The sequence below is a fragment of the Octopus bimaculoides genome, chromosome 27 (assembly GCF_046866305.1).
Source record: "Octopus bimaculoides isolate indiv1 chromosome 27, ASM4686630v1, whole genome shotgun sequence".
NCBI classification, from domain to species: Eukaryota; Metazoa; Mollusca; class Cephalopoda; order Octopoda; family Octopodidae; genus Octopus; species Octopus bimaculoides.
In genome coordinates, this window is record NC_142954.1 from 5,735,092 (window position 1) to 5,751,682 (window position 16,591).

The 16,591-nt window shown below is 41.0% G+C and overlaps 1 protein-coding gene and 1 long non-coding RNA gene across 2 annotated transcripts; one reads left to right on the forward strand and one right to left on the reverse strand.

Annotated features, from left to right (window-relative positions):
• Positions 1–391: 391 nt before the first annotated feature.
• On the reverse strand, positions 392–2,711 carry LOC149130815 (uncharacterized). Its single transcript, XR_016238582.1, has 2 exons — positions 2,574–2,711; positions 392–585 (listed from the first exon to the last, which is right to left on the reverse strand). It is a non-coding gene; the product is annotated as an uncharacterized LOC149130815 (long non-coding RNA).
• LOC106883509 (protein Abitram) lies at positions 2,023–16,151 on the forward strand. The gene is made up of 5 exons (XM_014934539.3): positions 2,023–2,430; positions 12,628–12,679; positions 13,414–13,543; positions 15,091–15,237; positions 15,890–16,151. The coding sequence occupies exons 1-5, from the start codon at positions 2,307–2,309 to the stop codon at positions 16,037–16,039; spliced, it is 603 nt and encodes a 200-aa protein (XP_014790025.1). The 5' UTR covers positions 2,023–2,306; the 3' UTR covers positions 16,040–16,151.
• The last annotated feature ends 440 nt before the right edge of the window (positions 16,152–16,591 follow it).

Genomic DNA, 16,591 nt, shown 5'->3' on the forward strand with positions numbered 1-16,591 from the left:
TCCTGTAGTCAATTTGTTTGACTAAAATCCTTCAAGGTGGTGCTCCAGCATGGCTGCAGTCAAATGACTGAGACAAGTAAAGGAAGCCCACTGGCTAGGCATGCACCCCCCCCCTACCGACTGGAAGAATACTTCGTCACAGGGTCACCCATTTACAGCAGAGGGAACTGGAACAATGTGAAATGAAGTTTTGCACAAGAACGCAACACATCACTCAGTCTGGGAATCGAACCCATAATTTAGTGATAATGAGTGCAGCACCTTAACAGGACAAACTTATGAAAATTGATTTGGACAATCAACAAGTGAAGGATCTACTCTGGGAATACAAGTTTATTTTTTTTTATTTAAATCCTGCAATAAGCAGGGAAAGAAGATTGATAACAAGGTATTGATTAGCACCACATATTTTAATCAGCTATAAAAATACCAAACATAAATCTGTTATTTCTTCTGAAAACTTCAACTGGCAGGAAAAAAACGGTCTACATATCAGCATTTGCTTCCTTAATTCAGATATTTAGCATGATGCTTAATGTGGTCACCAATAAAAGACCCTATGAAGTAGTAACTGTGGTCATAGCCCTGAAAATAGAAGATGTACATTTGAGGCAGGAACATTGTTGTTTTATATTGATGTGTTATTGAGCAAATATTGATATTTAATGAGGACCAACACCTCTGAAAATATAATGATTATTGATGTGTGACAAACAAAGTAAAATGGATCCTCACAACACCTCCTGATCTACAGCCTGTATCTTCTCTTGTTCCTTGACGGCTTGTTCTGGCACCTGTTCCTATCCTTGCTAACACCTTCAGGGTTTGCTCTGGTACCTGCCCCTATTCTCTCCTGCCCCTTGAGAGTTTCCTCTGACACCTACCCCTCTCGTCTCTTGCTCCCTCAGGGTTTTCTGTGGTACCTGCCCCTATTCTCTCCTGCACCTTGAGGGGTTTTCTCTGACATCTGCCCCTCTCATCTCTTGCTCACTGAGAGTTTGCTCCAGTACCCCATCACTAATATCTTAAAGCTACTTCCATCCATCCTTATATAATGCTAGGTACTCGTGTATCTTTTCTATAGCAAGACACTTGTGCTTTTCAGCACTCCCTTGTATTTATTTCCATCCAGGATACCTTTGTCTCTCATCTTATAAAGCATTTCAGGATTTCAATGGAATTATAATAAAAAATTACAGGGATGTACTTGCATAGCAAGTGACCTGATGTGAGAACGTGTACTGAAACAAAAACAATTGCAGCGTAGAAGGTGTTTATAAGCCATTTTAAAAACACACAAAAACCGTTAGATTCATTTCAACATTTAAATTTAATTATTTGTCAAAGGATTTTCGTCGCTTTGAAACCGTGACCCGTTCACTGACAAAATTTCATGCTGCATAATAAAAAAAAACCTAACTTTTCTTTGCGTGTTTCTTTGATAAAATAAGTTAGCTGTGAAATACTGGGGCAGATTTAATATTCGTATAAAACATACTAAATGTGAATAGAAGAGACTTTCATCCATCAGAGGTTGATAAAATAAAGCAGCAATGAAATACTAAGGCAGATTTAATATTCCTATAAACCATCCTAGACGAGAATGGAATTACAGCAGTGAAATACTGGGATTAAATTTAATAACCATTCACACATCCTAAATGTAAATAGAATTATAATAGAAGACTAGGACTAACTTTTATCAATCCCTGAACGGATTGATAAAATAAAATAGCTGTGAAATAAATAAATAAATGCGCCCTTTTAAAGCCTAGCTAGGCTCATGGGCCCAGTTTCCCGGTTTCAATGGTGTATATGTTCCCCAGCTGGACGGGACGCCGGTCCATCGTAGCGTTACTCATTTTTGCCAGCTGAGTGGACTGGAGCAATGTAAAATGAAGAGTTTTGCTCAAGAACACAACGCGTCGCCCGGTCCAGGAATCGAAACCACAATCTTACGATCATGATGCTGACGCCCTAACCACTAAGCCACACGCCTCCACAGCTGTGAACTACTGGGTTAGATTTAATATTCCAATAAACCATTCTAGACGTGAATGGAATCACAGCAGTGAAATACTGGGATAAATTTAATATCCATTCACACATCTTAAATGTAAATGGAATTATAATAGAAGACTAAGACTAACTTTGTCTTTCATCCTTCAGGGATTGATAAAATAAAATAGCTGTGAAATACTGAGGTAGATTTAAGATTCCTATAAACCATTCTAGACGTGAATGGAATTATAAGAGACTAAGCCGAGAGTTAGCCATCCAGAATTATCTCCCCTAACCTTTCAATAATGGCGTGTCCCACTCCTGAAGCAAACAACGAAGAAGACAATGGTTATGGCCATCCGCTTCTACACGAGATGCAGCAACACCCCAGTGTTGTAGAACGGTATTACAAACCTAAATACTGCATAAGTAAGTATTTTCTGTCTTTTCTATTTCGTCCTTTGTAACAGATCACTGTAAATCTCTCATTAATTTCCGGAATCCGTTCGAATTAATTATTGATATTAATAATTAAATATCGTTAATTGGGGTTAAATAATGTTGTTTCTTACCGACAGAGATATTAATTAGTATCATTGTTTCCTGTCAGAATTGTTAGACCATCGAACTCAATGTCTTACGATAATTTCAGTCTCTTTACGTCCTGAGTTCAAATCCCGCTGACCCAAACTCTGTCTTTCATCCTTTCAGGGGTCGATAATATAAAGTCCCAGACAAATCAATTTATTTGTCTCTTTCCTGGAATATCTGACTTTTGGAATATCTGACACAAATGAAATAGAATTTCTTTTTTTTTTTTTTTCTACTCCCGGTAATTTTCGTCATTTATTAATGTTGTTGTTGGCACTCCGTCGCTTACGACGTCGAGGGTTCCAGTTGATCCGATCAACGGAACAGCCTGCTGCTCGTGAAATTAACGTGCAAGTGGCCGAGCACTCCACAGGCACGTGTACCCTTAACGTAGTTCTCGGGGATATTCAGCGTGACAAGGCTGACCCTTTGAATTACAGGCACAACAGAAACAGGAAGAAAGAGTGAGAGAAAGTTGTGGTGAAAGAGTACAGCAGGGTTCGCCACCATCCCCTGCCGGAGCCTCGTGGAGTTTTAGGTGTTTTCGCTCAATAAACACTCACAACGCCCGGTCTGGGAATCGAAACCGGACATGGTTTCTGGTACTACTAAAGCAGCACGGTCCCGAACGCGCAGTCGCGCGTCCGTGCTAGCTAGTCGTGAGTGGTCGATCCTAGCCCTGTCCCTAACCCTAACCCTAAACACGTATTCATTTGCACATGCGGGTTAGGGTTAGGGTTAGGGACAAGGTCAGGGCTAGGATCGACCACTCACGACTAGCTAGAGCGCTCGGGACCGTGCTGCATTAATAGTCCCATGGTTTCTATGGCTGGATGCCTTGCCCAACGCTCCTAACGTCATTTTTAGTGTTAGTTTTTTTTTGTTCTTTTTTTCATTGCCCTTTACTTGTTCCCAGTTAGTATATAATATCCACTCATTAAATAGACTAACTTAGTCATTGTGAAAGACCAATGTGACTAGGACCCAGGCCAGACATTCCTGCCCTAACCACTGGGCCATTGCGCCTCCACTCATTTATTAATACCCAACATTATAAAACACATGGAATTTGCATGAAAACAAAACAAAAAAAAAAAAGAATCGTGTCTTGCAGACTTCTTACTCTTTCCGCGCCTTTTAGTTCCGGTTCTTTACGTTGTGTGTTCAAATCTTGCCGAAGTCAACTTTGTCTTTCATCCCTTCGGGATCAATATACAGAAGTAAAGAATACGCACACCACCTGTTTTCGGCCAAACCCTTAACTCCTAACCACCGGGTGTGTGTTGAAATTTCTGACCTTGTATCTAAATTCTTCTTCTTGGGTTGATTTTGCCATTCATCCTTTCAGGTTTTATAAATGAAGTACCAAGATGCTTTTCATCTTTTCGGGGTTGATAAATTAAGTACCCTAAATTTCTACCTTAGTAGAAGGCATTATTATTATTATTATTATTGTTGTTGTTGTTAAGGCCCGTGCTGGCAGAATTGCTAATACGCCGGGTGAAATGCTTAGTGGCATTCCATCTATCTTGCACGTTCTGAGTTCAAATTCTGTTGAGGTTGACTTCGCCTTTTGTCCTTTTGGCTTTGATAAAATAAATACCAGTTGTGTACTGGGGTTGATGTAATTGCCTAATCCACTGCCCTGAAATTGCAGGCTTTGTTCCAAAATTTGAAATGAATATTTCTCAAATAAAAACAATTTATTTATAACATAATTAATGTCCCACCCTTATTAAAACTAATTCAATTATCTACAAGAAAGACTATTAATTCAGCTTAAATTCTACATTCACCTGAATAATCTCAGGTGGTCTTAGGATGTTTGCTGTTTTGCCACAACAGCAGATGTGGGCCTCACCTGAACTTGATCCTCTCTATAACTTTCATCACCTGATCCAACAATTTGATACCTCTGTAATTATTTCTATCTAAGACATCACCTCTACCTTCATGAACCATCTGATTTACAATATGAATGCCTAGACCATAACCCATTCCACCAGATATTTTAAGCATCTCAGCAGTTTTTCCTGATGGGCCGGGGGCTCTCCCTTTCTTCATATCCTTAATTGCTTTATTTACCAAGGTACTGTCAATTCGGGTAGCTTGTCCCTCAATTGAGTCCACATTTGGCAGACTTTCCTCCTCCCATCTCTTCTCCATGTTCAGCAGTCTTTTTTAATGGTATTTTCATAGGAATAGGAGGAGCACTCCACAAATCCAAAGCATGTATACGGGGCTGGCCCTAAGGTTGCTGGCACCCCAGGCAAGCTGAACTTCGGCGTGTACAAGCTAACGGTTATGTTAATTTCCTTGTCTTTGTCATGCCCTCCTTGCAGCCCCCTACTACATGGCACCCTGGGTGACTGCCCAAGTTGCCAGTACCTTGAGCCGGCCCTGCATGTATGTAAAAGAGATGTGTTATATTTCTTGTACAGTGAATAACAATAGTTTGAATGAAAGAACAGAGGAGTAAAATTTATGTAAGATTGAATGAACGAACACCATTTATCTCATATTACATAAGTGTTATGTAATGTTACATAATAAATCTAAAGCCATGCTATATGTTATATAAGGAATCACTTAATCAGGCCATCTTATTTTTGACCCATGTGTGTGTGTGTGTCTGTTTGTGGTGCGTACCCCCGCCTTGACATCATGTGATGGTTTAACCCTTTCACATTATTATTCTACAAAAAAGTAATACCTTTTTATTCACATTGTTTTGAATTAATCAGGAATTAATCTTGTAGCTTTGAGATTTTCATAACGTAAGTATTGATTTTTAGAATGACATTGTAGGGTTGGTGTGAGAGGTCAGATCTGGCCAGTTTGAACATAAAATGATTAGAATATTTTGGCCAGATATGGCTGGTTTAAATGCTAAGGGGTTAAAAGAGCATTACCATCATCCAAGTCTCCCAAGAAAAACCATGTCCAGTCCTGAGGAAATATTATCCTCTGTGGAAACAGGTGAGGGTTGGTGGCAGGAAGGGCATCCAGCTGGAAAAATCTGCTTCAGTGAATTTTGTCTGACCCATGCAAGCATGGAAAAGTGGATGTTAAATGATGATGGTAAAGTTGTTAATCTTCTGTAATAAGCAAGGCTGTTAATGTTATGTAACATATTGTAGACCCAGGCACGACTGTGTTGTAAGACGGTTGCTTCTCAACCACATGGTTCCGGGTTCAGTCCCACTGCGTAGCACCTTGGGCAGGAAGTCTTCTATTATAGCCTCAGGTTGACCAAAGCCTTTTGATTGGATTTGATAGATGGAAACTGAAAGAAGCCTGTCGTATGTATGTTGTTTATGTTATGTGTGTATGAGAGGGTGCTAAAATGTGCCTGGCTTTGGGTAAGAGAAAATACAGGAGTGTGTGTGCATACTTGTTTCTGTGTTTGTCCTCCACTACTAGACAACTGATGTTGGTGTGTTTACATCCCTGTGACTTAGCAGTTCAGCAAAAGACACAGATAGAATAAGTGCCAGGCTTTGGTAAAACAAAAACAAAAGAAATAAATAACAAACATAGTACTGAAGTTGTTATTTGACTAAAATTCTCCAAGGTGGTGCCCCAGCATGGCCACAGTCTAATGATTGAAACGAGTAAAAGCATAAAAGAAGATATTGTAATTAAATATTTTATAGGGAAAATTAGGATGGGGGGGGGCAGAGATGCGAAGAAATAGTTAAGGGTCAGTTTTTGTGGTCCCTTTCTTAGTTTGTTCTAAATATTTAGAAAGGGTTGGGGGTGAGGGCAGAAACCTCAACCTGGTGTTGTTATTTGACCCCACGTCAGTGCTGACTGAGTGGGCTTATGGCTAAAGACAATACAGCCGTGACTACCCTGCCGTTTTTCTTCTAGACATAGAATATCCCAGACTGTGTCCTTCATTCTTTAATAAAACGGCTGGGGTGTGTTTGCAATGTAGTTTTAGCTTCTATTTTCAGCAGGTTCAATGACCACTTTCATGTACTAGTAGAGTTGTTGTTTAGCTATAGGTTATTTCGAATCCAACTGTGACCATCCTGTCATTTCATCCTTTTGTATATTCATGCCTATATTTTCCAATGTTGTTCTCTTTTCAAATCAGTCAAGTGAGAATTCAGCCAGTTGTGGCTGCTATTTCTAGCAAGTCAATCGATTAGACAGGGCTCCGCGCTGTGAGCGTGTTCTTCCACATGTATTCGATGTAAGGGAAGTAATTCGATAATGACTAATGCTGCTAACTACCAGTAAACGTCTTCGATTACCTCCCATGTACTATCTCCTCTCTCTCTCTCTCAGTTCCAAAGATCGTGGAAGTTTGAAATATTTCGCGTGATTAGGGCGGGGGGCTGGCAGAATCGTTACCACGCCGGACGAAATGCTTAGCGGTATTTCGTCTGTCTTCACATTCTGTGTTCAAATGCCACCACGGTTGACTTTGGCTTTTTTTTTCTTTCGGGGTCGATAAAATAAGTACCACTTGCGCATTGGAGGGGACATAATCAACTTTTCTCCTCCCCCCGAAATTGCTGGCCTTGTGCCAAAATTTGAAACCAATATTTTGTGCGATTACAGGTATTTTGGGAGATAAGGACCTTTTGTCTAACGTCCCTTAAACCCAGGTTTTATATAATGGGACATACATATATATATATATATATATATATATATACACATACATATATGTATATATATGTATGTATATATATATATATATATATATATATATATTATAAAATCTGGTAATTAATCATATATTAATTAATATCGATTAATTATCAGGAGGCCAGCACATCTAATGAATCAAAGAGATTCAGAAGAAATAGTATCTGCAATCTCAGGGGATTAAGGTACATTTTTAAAAAATAACATTGACCACTAACGTGGACAATTAATGTGCTAGAAATAGATCACATCTTGTGTCTATTAAGACCTAAATTGTTCTCAACATGAAATATAGCAGCATACCAAAACGTGAGCGGGCAAGACATTTAAAATCACCTAAAAAAGCATTCTTAAACAGGTACCGGTTTCGGATTTAACAAATCTTACTGATTGTCCATTCCTCCCGCTCACGTTTTGGTATGCTGCTATATTTCATGTTGAGAACAATTTAGGTCTTAATAGACACAAGATGTGATCTATTTCTAGCACATTAATTGTCCACGTTAGTGGTCAACGTTATTTTTTAAATATATATATATATATATATATATATATATATATATATATACGACGGGCTTCTTTCAGTTTCCGTCTACCAAATCCACTCACAAGGCTTTGGTCAGCCTGAGGCTACAGTAGAAGACACTTGCCCAAGGTGCCATGCAGTGGGACTGAACCCAGAACCATGTGGTTGGGAAGCAAGCTTCTTACCACACAAACAATTCTGGAATTAATCATCCTTTTGAGGTTGATTAAAATAAAGTAACCGTCAGGAATGAAAGAAGCACCAATGGCACTTTACAGAGTGTCTGAAACTGGGTGGGTGGGCGGGTGGTGGAGTTGAGAAAGAGATGATGATACCCTCAGAGCAGAGACCTGACCAGAACACATATACAACAGGGTAGACTCCATTAAGGGTACCCAGGGTACTACATAGCTGTGATTTTAAACAGGGTGATGGTGTTTTAAAGTCTACAATTCATGTAGGCCGTAGTGGGATTTGAACTCAGAATGCTTGCTTTCCCGCCATATCTTACTTCCCCCACTATACCCTCTTTCAAACCTACACCCACTCGTCATCTCTCTTAGCCCCTCTGTCCCAACACATATGCCCCGAAGAGTCACCTTGACGCGCAGCTGCTCCTGGTCATTCTCGCTATCTCTTCTTTATGGAAAGGTAAAGGGTAACGACACCCTTTGGTCATGAATGACCATGGGATTGCACCTAGAAAGTTCCCCTCTGAGGCACAAGTCTGGGCAAGGTTGCTTTTATGGAAGACCAGCAGTCGCCCATGCATACCAGCCTCCCCTCTCCATGCCACCAGTATTATTCAAGGGAAAGGCAAAGGCCGATACAGCTTGGCACCAGAGACATCGCAGATCATTTCTACAGCTGAGTGATCTGGAGCAACGTAAACTAAAGTGTTTTGCTCAAGAACGCCACACAACTAGGTCTGGGAATCAAACTCACTACCTCATGATTGTGAGCCTGATGTTCTAACCACTGAGCCATGTGCCTCCACCAATGTAAGAGCTTACTTAATGTAAGCTCCTCTGCAACAACAACCTGCTTGTCCTTCCCTCCCACCTTCTCTTTCATATTTTAACCCCTCATCTCTTTGCATGCCCCCTGTCTTTGGTTTCTATAGTCTTGTGACCTCACATGGTTACCTCACTAGAGACGGTGACATGAAGAAAGCATTTGGTACACTTTGTAAAAATGGTTGGCATTAAGAAGAGCATCCAACTGTAGAAACCATACCAAAGCGGGCAGTGGAGGGAGCACAATGCAATTCTTGAATCTGTCAGATCCTGTGAATCTGTTGAACCCATGGCAGTAAGGAACATGGAAGTTAAATGATGCTGACAATGATGATGACTGCTAAGCGCCAGGACAAAGACCGTGAAGCAAGCAACTGGTCTGGTGCTTCTACAGATCTGCCAGTCTACTGGTCTGAATTGGTTCTTTTTTTTTCTTTTATTGACCCGGGAGGGATGTGAAGCAAAGTTGACCTTGGTAGGACTTGAACTCAGAAAGTAGAGAGCTGGACCAAATACCGATGCTCTAATGACTTCACCCCCAATCCATTACAGAACTTCGCATTATGGAAACAGAAGAAGAAGAAAAAGAAGAATTTGAGGAAGAATAAATATGTGGAAAGATTGCTCGGTGGGGAGGGGTAGAACATAGGTTTTTCAATGGTACCACCAACAGCACTACTGCCACTACTACTACTGTTGCTACTACTACCAACACCATCAGTAATTATGACAGTAGCTGGAAACTGGTGGTGGTGGTGGTGGTGGTGGTGGTGGTGTTGATGTCTGTGTATGTTAGATGCGGCAAATTTATTAATATACTCCATGGCTGTGAACCAGCAAGTGGCGTATTTCAGTTTGTTGGAGCCAAGAGGAAGAGAGAGAGAGAAGTGATGGCGTCGATGGTGGCGGTGGCGGTGGCGGCGGCGGCGGCGGTGATGAAGACAAAGATAATAGCTTGATTACTTCACTACCTGCTATGCCAGCTATTTAGTTCACTTTTGATTGGCATTCACCCTTTTTACACCTGCATCACAGATACCTGTAAATAGCTGTGGGTCGGCTCTCTCTCTTTCTCTCTCTCACTCTATCTCTCTCTCTCTCTCTCTCTCTCTCTCGTTCACACACCTTTCAGCCTCTCTCTCTCTCTCTCTCTCTTTCTTTTTTCCTCTTTATCTCTGATGTTTACACACAGTCTCTCTCTCTCTCTTTCTCCCTCTCTCTTGTGTGCTTATGTACACTCTCCCACTATCTCTCATATACCCTTCACACTCTCTCTTCCTCTCTCTCTTCTTTCCTCCTCCTCTCTTTTCCATTCTCTCCCTCTCCCTCTCTCTGCCTCTCTCTCTCTCTCTCTTTCTCCACATGCCGGCTGATAATGTCTGCCTTCTCAACCAATTTTGGTAACGTCACTTGTGCACAGCTGATTATGTCATACAGACACACACACACACACAGAGGCATGCACACACATAAAGGCGGTGAGCTGGCAGAAACGTTAGCACGCCGGGCGAAATGCTTAGCGGTATTTCGTCTGAGTTCAAATTCCGCCGAGGTCGACTTTGCCTTTCATCCTTTCGGGGTCGATTAAATAAGTACCAGTTACGCACTGGGGTCGATGTAATCGACTTAATCCGTTTGTCTGTCCTTGCTTGTCCCTTCTGTGTGTAGCCCCTTGTGGGCAGTAAAGAAATAACACACATATACATACACACGCATACGCACATGTACATTTTTTCATACATAAATACATGTTGATTCACATGTATATGCATACAATGCATGAATATATATATTTACACACACACACACACACACACACACACACACACACACACACACAAACACACACACACACACACACACACGCACACACACACACTTCTAACAGTTAACAATGACATCAAAGAAACTAATGACAATGTGTGTGTGTGTATTAATTTCTTGGTGTGTTTTTAAGCATTTTTGTTGCTTATACATATGTGTGTGTGTGTGTGTGTGTGTGTTATAAAGCTTTGTATTTATTAGTGCATCTGTACATGTGTATTTGTGTGTGTACACAAGCTTAGCTGAGTAGTTAAAGGAGTTTACTTTGCAATCAAGGTGTTCTGGGTTCAATCTGTAGCCAAGGATATTGGTTGTGTCCTCAACTGAGTCTTGAGTTCCCTCAAGCCTTGGGTTCACTCAAGCCTTGGGTTCACTCGAGCCTTGGATTCACTTGAGCTTTGGGTTCACTCGAGCCTTGGATTCACTTGAGCTTTGGGTTCACTCAAACTCAGGGTTAACTTGAGTCTTGGGTTCACTCCAACTTTGGGTTCACTCAAGTTCATTCATTTCCTTAAGCCTTGGATTCACTTGAACTTTGGGTTCACTTAAGCCTTGAGTTAACTCAAGCCTTGGATTCATTCGAACTTTGGATTCACTCAAATCTTGGGTTCACTTGAGCCTTGGGTTCACTTGAGCCTTGGGTTTACTCGAGCCTTGGGTTTACTCAGACCTTTATTCCTGCAACTTTTTTTTTTTCTTTCAAGCTTTGAGTTCACTCAAGCCATCTTATGTGTCAGTTAAGGTCTCCAAAAATCTTTTGAAATCCCATGTAAAAGGGGTTATCCATGTGATAGGAAAGGGCAGCCCCATTACACACTATATCCTGCTGGTTCTACTTGGGGATTACATTAAGGGTCCACTCGTCTGTGGAATAATCAACAGCTTATTTCATATTACAATGGGCGACCAAGATCAGACCAGAACATGAGAAAATACGAAGACGTCAAATTGATAAACAACAACAGCAACAACAACATATTCTCAGAGAAAATGCGTCAGTTCTTCATGGGAATGCCTCCAAGAAATTGGTTGGCTGACAAAACCATTTTAGTTCCATCACAGCCATGGAGGGGACTGCAAATGTGTGGAGGAGAAATTTGGCTGCCATTGCCATGTAGGTGGAATTTAATAGATGGAAACTGTTTAGAAGCTTAGCAGATGTGTGTGTGTGTGTGTGTGTGTGTATGAATATATGTATGTATTCATGTATGTATGTGTATATGTATGTATGTATGCATGTACATATGTGTATTTGTATGTATGTGTGTATGTATGTATGTATGTGTGTGTGTCTCTTCTATTTTTTAATTATTAAAAATCGTCCGCTGAGGTGGGAGCCAGTTCCCAACCAAGATACAAGGCTCCATCTTTGGGATGTAGTTAACACAGACAAATTCACATTTGGAACTTGAGAAAAGTCTTGCATATTTTTACTGTTCCACTCACAGATTGCACTTGTAACGTATGAATTAACCGGTCGATTTCTTTTTCTGAAAATCCCAGTGTATCCAGATTCTCCTTTAAGCCTAACAAAACCTAATGCTCCAATTATTATTGGTATGAATAGGAATTCATAGTCTGGATATTATAGCAAAAGAAGTTACGGAAAACAGAAAAAGAACTTATGGAAAACAGAAAAAGAAGTTACGGAAAACAGAAAAAGAAGTTACGGAAAACAGAAAAAGAAGTTACGGAAAACAGAAAAAGAAGTTACGGAAAACAGAAAAAGAAGTTACGGAAAACAGAAAAAGAAGTTACGGAAAACAGAAAAAGAAGTTACGGAAAACAGAAAAAGAAGTTACGGAAAACAGAAAAAGAACTTACGGAAAACAGAAAAAGAAGTTACGAAAAACAGAAAAAGAACTTACAGAAAACAGAACTTATGGCAAACAGAAAAAACACACATACAACTAATGCAGACATACTTGACCGCTCATCATCAGTTGTTAATTAAATATCAGCACAGTTTTGAGACCTTCGCTAATTCTAGATGTTTGATATTTACAGATGTTTTCCAGCACAAGAATGAAGACCAGTGTGTTCTGATACACTCAAATAGGTGTGTATCTCTCTTTTATATCACCTCCTCTCTCTCTCTCTCTCTCCCTCTGCGTGCACTTCTTCTCTGTGTGTGTGTGTGTGTGTGTGTGTGTATATCTAGTATATATTTATATATTGATAAACTGTGTGTGTTGACAAAAGAGATAGGCTTCAGTAACATTGAAAATAGAAAACAGAAATCCACTCACAGGGCTTTGGTTGACTTGAGGCTATAATAGAAGACACTTGCCCAAGATATCATGGAGTGGGACTGAACCTGGAACTGCGTGGTTAGGAAGCAAGCTTCTTATTACACAGCCACTCCTGCGCCCATGAATATGTATATATGTCTTCAAATATGAATTAAAAGCAGTACTAGTGTTGCAAACATTATTCAACGCACATACACAGTGTATGTAGTTTGCTTGTTTGCCAGTAGGCTGTGAATTGATGCGGTAGAGACGACTCCTTCAAAGAATTGGGTGTTAAAACACCTGAAGTCTCGCCTGTTTACGACTTCAAAGCGCCAGGTGTGATCACAGAGCTACATGAAATGAAGTGTTTTACTCAAGAACATAATGCACTGCCCAGTTCATGAATTGAAACCCTAACCCTAATCACTAGGCCACACACATCTACACTCACACATACTCATCACTCACCATCTCTCTCACTCATTCACTCTTCCACCGTCTCTCTCTTTCTCATGCTCTCTCTCACTCACACTCACACTCTCTCTCTTTCTCTTTACAGAGTCTGTCTCGTAACGGTGGCACAGAGCCACCCATTATTCACCGAGAACCACAAAGTTGTTAACATCAGTTTCCAAGTCTCCGCTTGTCTAAATCGAATGAACAACAAAGTCTCAGGCAAAAGCAAACGGGTGAGTTTCACTTTCTGCTCTTCGTTTCAGCCTAAGCTACAGTTTCTGAGTTCAATCTCTGTCATCTGCACTACACTGCATTACACATTGCTGTGGGTGCACATAGATACCTTTTTAATACGTGTGTTTGTGTGTAGATATATATACATGTATGTAAGTATATATATATATATATATATATATATATATATATATATATATATATATATAGAGAGAGAGAGAGAGAGAGAGAGAGAGAGAGAGACTGTAAACAAACAGGAAACAACTTCTATCTCATTCCAGGGTGAAAAGCTAGAGGTAGTCGATAGCTTCCGCTATCTGGGCGACCAAGTTAGTAGTGGGGGTGGGTGCGCTGAAAGTGTAGCTGCTAGAATAAGAATAGCCTGGGCAAAGTTTAGAGAGCTCTTACCCCTGCTGGCGACAAAGGGACTCTCACTCAGAGTAAAAGGCAGACTGTATAACGCATGCGTACGAACAACCATGCTACATGGCAGTGAAACATGGGCTGTAACTGCTGAGGACATACGTAAGCTCGCAAGGAATGAAGCCAGTATGCTCCGTTGGATGTGTAATGTCAATGTGAATACCCGTCAGAGTGTAAGTATCTTGAGAGAAAAACTGAACATTAGAAGCATCAGTTGTGGCGTGCAAGAGAGACGATTGCGCTGGTATGGACATGTGGTGAGAATGGAGGAGGATAGCTGCGTGAAAAAGTGCCACACCCTAACAGTTGAGGGAACCCGTGGAAGAGGTAGGCCCAGGAAGACCTGGGCTGAGGTGGTGAGGCAAGACCTTCGTACATTGGGCCTCACCGAGGCGATGACTACTGACCGAGACCTTTGGAAATGTGCTGTGCGTGAGAAGACCCGGCAAGCCAAGTAAGATCGTTGCCAGTGCCCCTGGACTGGTTCTTGTGCGGGTGGCACATGAGATGCACCATTTTGAGCGTGGCCGTTGCCAGTACCGCCTGACTGGCTCCTGTAGGATTTTCGAGCGAGATCGTTGCCAGTGCCCCTGGACTGGCTTGTGCGGGTGGCACATAAAAGACACCATTTCGAGCGTGGCCGTTTTCGTGCGGGTGACACGTAAAAGCACCCACTACACTCTCTGAGTGGTTGGCGTTAGGAAGGGCATCCAGCTGTAGAAACTCTGCCAAATCAGACTGGAGCCTGGTGTTGCCATCCGGTTTCACCAGTCCTCAGTCAAATCGTCCAACCCATGCTGGCATGGAAGGCGGACGTTAAACGATGATGATGTATACATATGCATGTACATATATGTGTATATATGTGTCTGTATATGTATGTATGTATATATGTATGCATATATATGTAAGTGTATCTGTGTGTGTGTGTGTGTGTATATATATATATATATATATATATATATATGTACATATGTACATATGTACATATGTATGTGTGTGTGTATTTGCAGAAAATGTAAATCTAGATCTTTGTGTTGCACAAACAATGAACTCATCAATGATTAGTAATCTCTGTCTAATTAACCCTGCATAATTATGTGTGTTTAATTACGTATTGCAGGGAGCTCAGTGGTTGGGGGTCAATGCACCCCTCTGCAAAGTGACCTGTGAAGGTGGTAGAATGTACACATTGATTAGTTGTGTCAGAGGTCAGTTGATAGAAGTCAATGAAGCTTTGGTTGATAATCCTCAACTGATCCTTGAAAAGGTAAGTGAACCATCGCCTTAATGACAGTGTGTGTGTGTGTGTATGTGTGTTTATATATATATATGTATGTGTAATGTGTGTGTGTAGTGAAATCGAAATCGTAATTGAACCATACTCGTTGACTGGCACCTGCGCCCAGTGGAGCACTAACAGCACTGTCCGAGCGTGTTCATTGCCAGAGCAGCTGTCTGGCTTCCGTGCTAGTGGCCCGTAAATAGCACCATTTGAGCGTAATCATTACCAGCATCGCCTTCTAGCACTTGTGCTGGTGGCACGTTAGAAAATCATTCGAGCGAGGTCGTTGCCAGTGCCACTGGACTGGCTCCCATGCAAGTGGCACGTAAAATACACCATTTTGAGCGTGGTCGTTGCCAGTACCGTGTGACTGGCCCTTGTGCCGGTGGCACGTAAAAGCACCCACTACACTCTCTGAGCGGTTGGCATTAGGAAGGGCATCCAGCTGTAGAAATTCTGCCAAATCAGATTGGAGCCTGGTGCAGCCTTCTGGCTTGCCAGTCCTCAGTCAAATTGTCCAACCCATGCTAGCATGGAAAGCGGATGTTAAACAATTATGGTGATGATTTGAGGTGAGTGTGACAGGGTAATACGAGTTAATCTGAAATGCCTACTACAGTTTGGAATTTCTTTTCAGCCTCAGTCTGATGGTTATATCGCAATTGTCCTTCCACGACTTGATGAACACAACCAAGAAATTGATAAACTACTGTCTGAAGAAGAATATCAGAAAGTCTTACAAGAGAGACAGGCGGAGCCAACCAATAATGATTCCAAGACTTCGTAACCAAAACATCCTTGTATGTTCCTGTTTTATGTCTGCCAAAGCCAAAACAGGAAAAGATGGTTTCATTCATTTTGTAAATAGGTTTTTCATAATAAAATCCATTTCTCCATGATGATGTTGTTGTTGTTCTTTAGCCCCAGGTCAAGTAGCTGACCTGACTTGCAATCAGGGGTATTTCATCCATGCCTGCCCTATAATTTTTATTCTTTTTTGTTCAGGAATTCTGTATTATTTACAACATTTTTCATTATTTCCATTTTTTGGGCTTCGTATATTTTACTCCAGTGTCACTTTGATGGCATGCACTACTCTCTCAGTCAATTATAATAATCATCAGTATATGTCTTAAAAAGTGGGGAACAAAACTTAAAGATGGGAAGGTCATGAATGGATACTTCTGGCAATAGATCTACTGCCTTTATTCTTTTGAACACACTATTAGTACACTGTTATCACACCCTGAATACACTGTCAGTACACTTACACTTCATCCTCAATATACTGACTGTTCACTCTGATACACTGCCAGTGGTATCATCACACCAGGAATAT

What these genes read in the sequence shown, in the direction of transcription:
- LOC106883509 (XM_014934539.3), top strand. Translation starts at nt 2,307, where the DNA reads ATGGCGTGTCCCACTCCTGAAGCAAACAACGAAGAAGACAATGGTTAT. An exon ending in CAAACCTAAATACTGCATAA is followed by an intron (nt 2,431 to 12,627) that starts GTAAGTATTTTC and finishes TGATATTTACAG; the next exon opens with ATGTTTTCCAGCACAAGAAT. An exon ending in TCTCAGGCAAAAGCAAACGG is followed by an intron (nt 13,544 to 15,090) that starts GTGAGTTTCACT and finishes TACGTATTGCAG; the next exon opens with GGAGCTCAGTGGTTGGGGGT.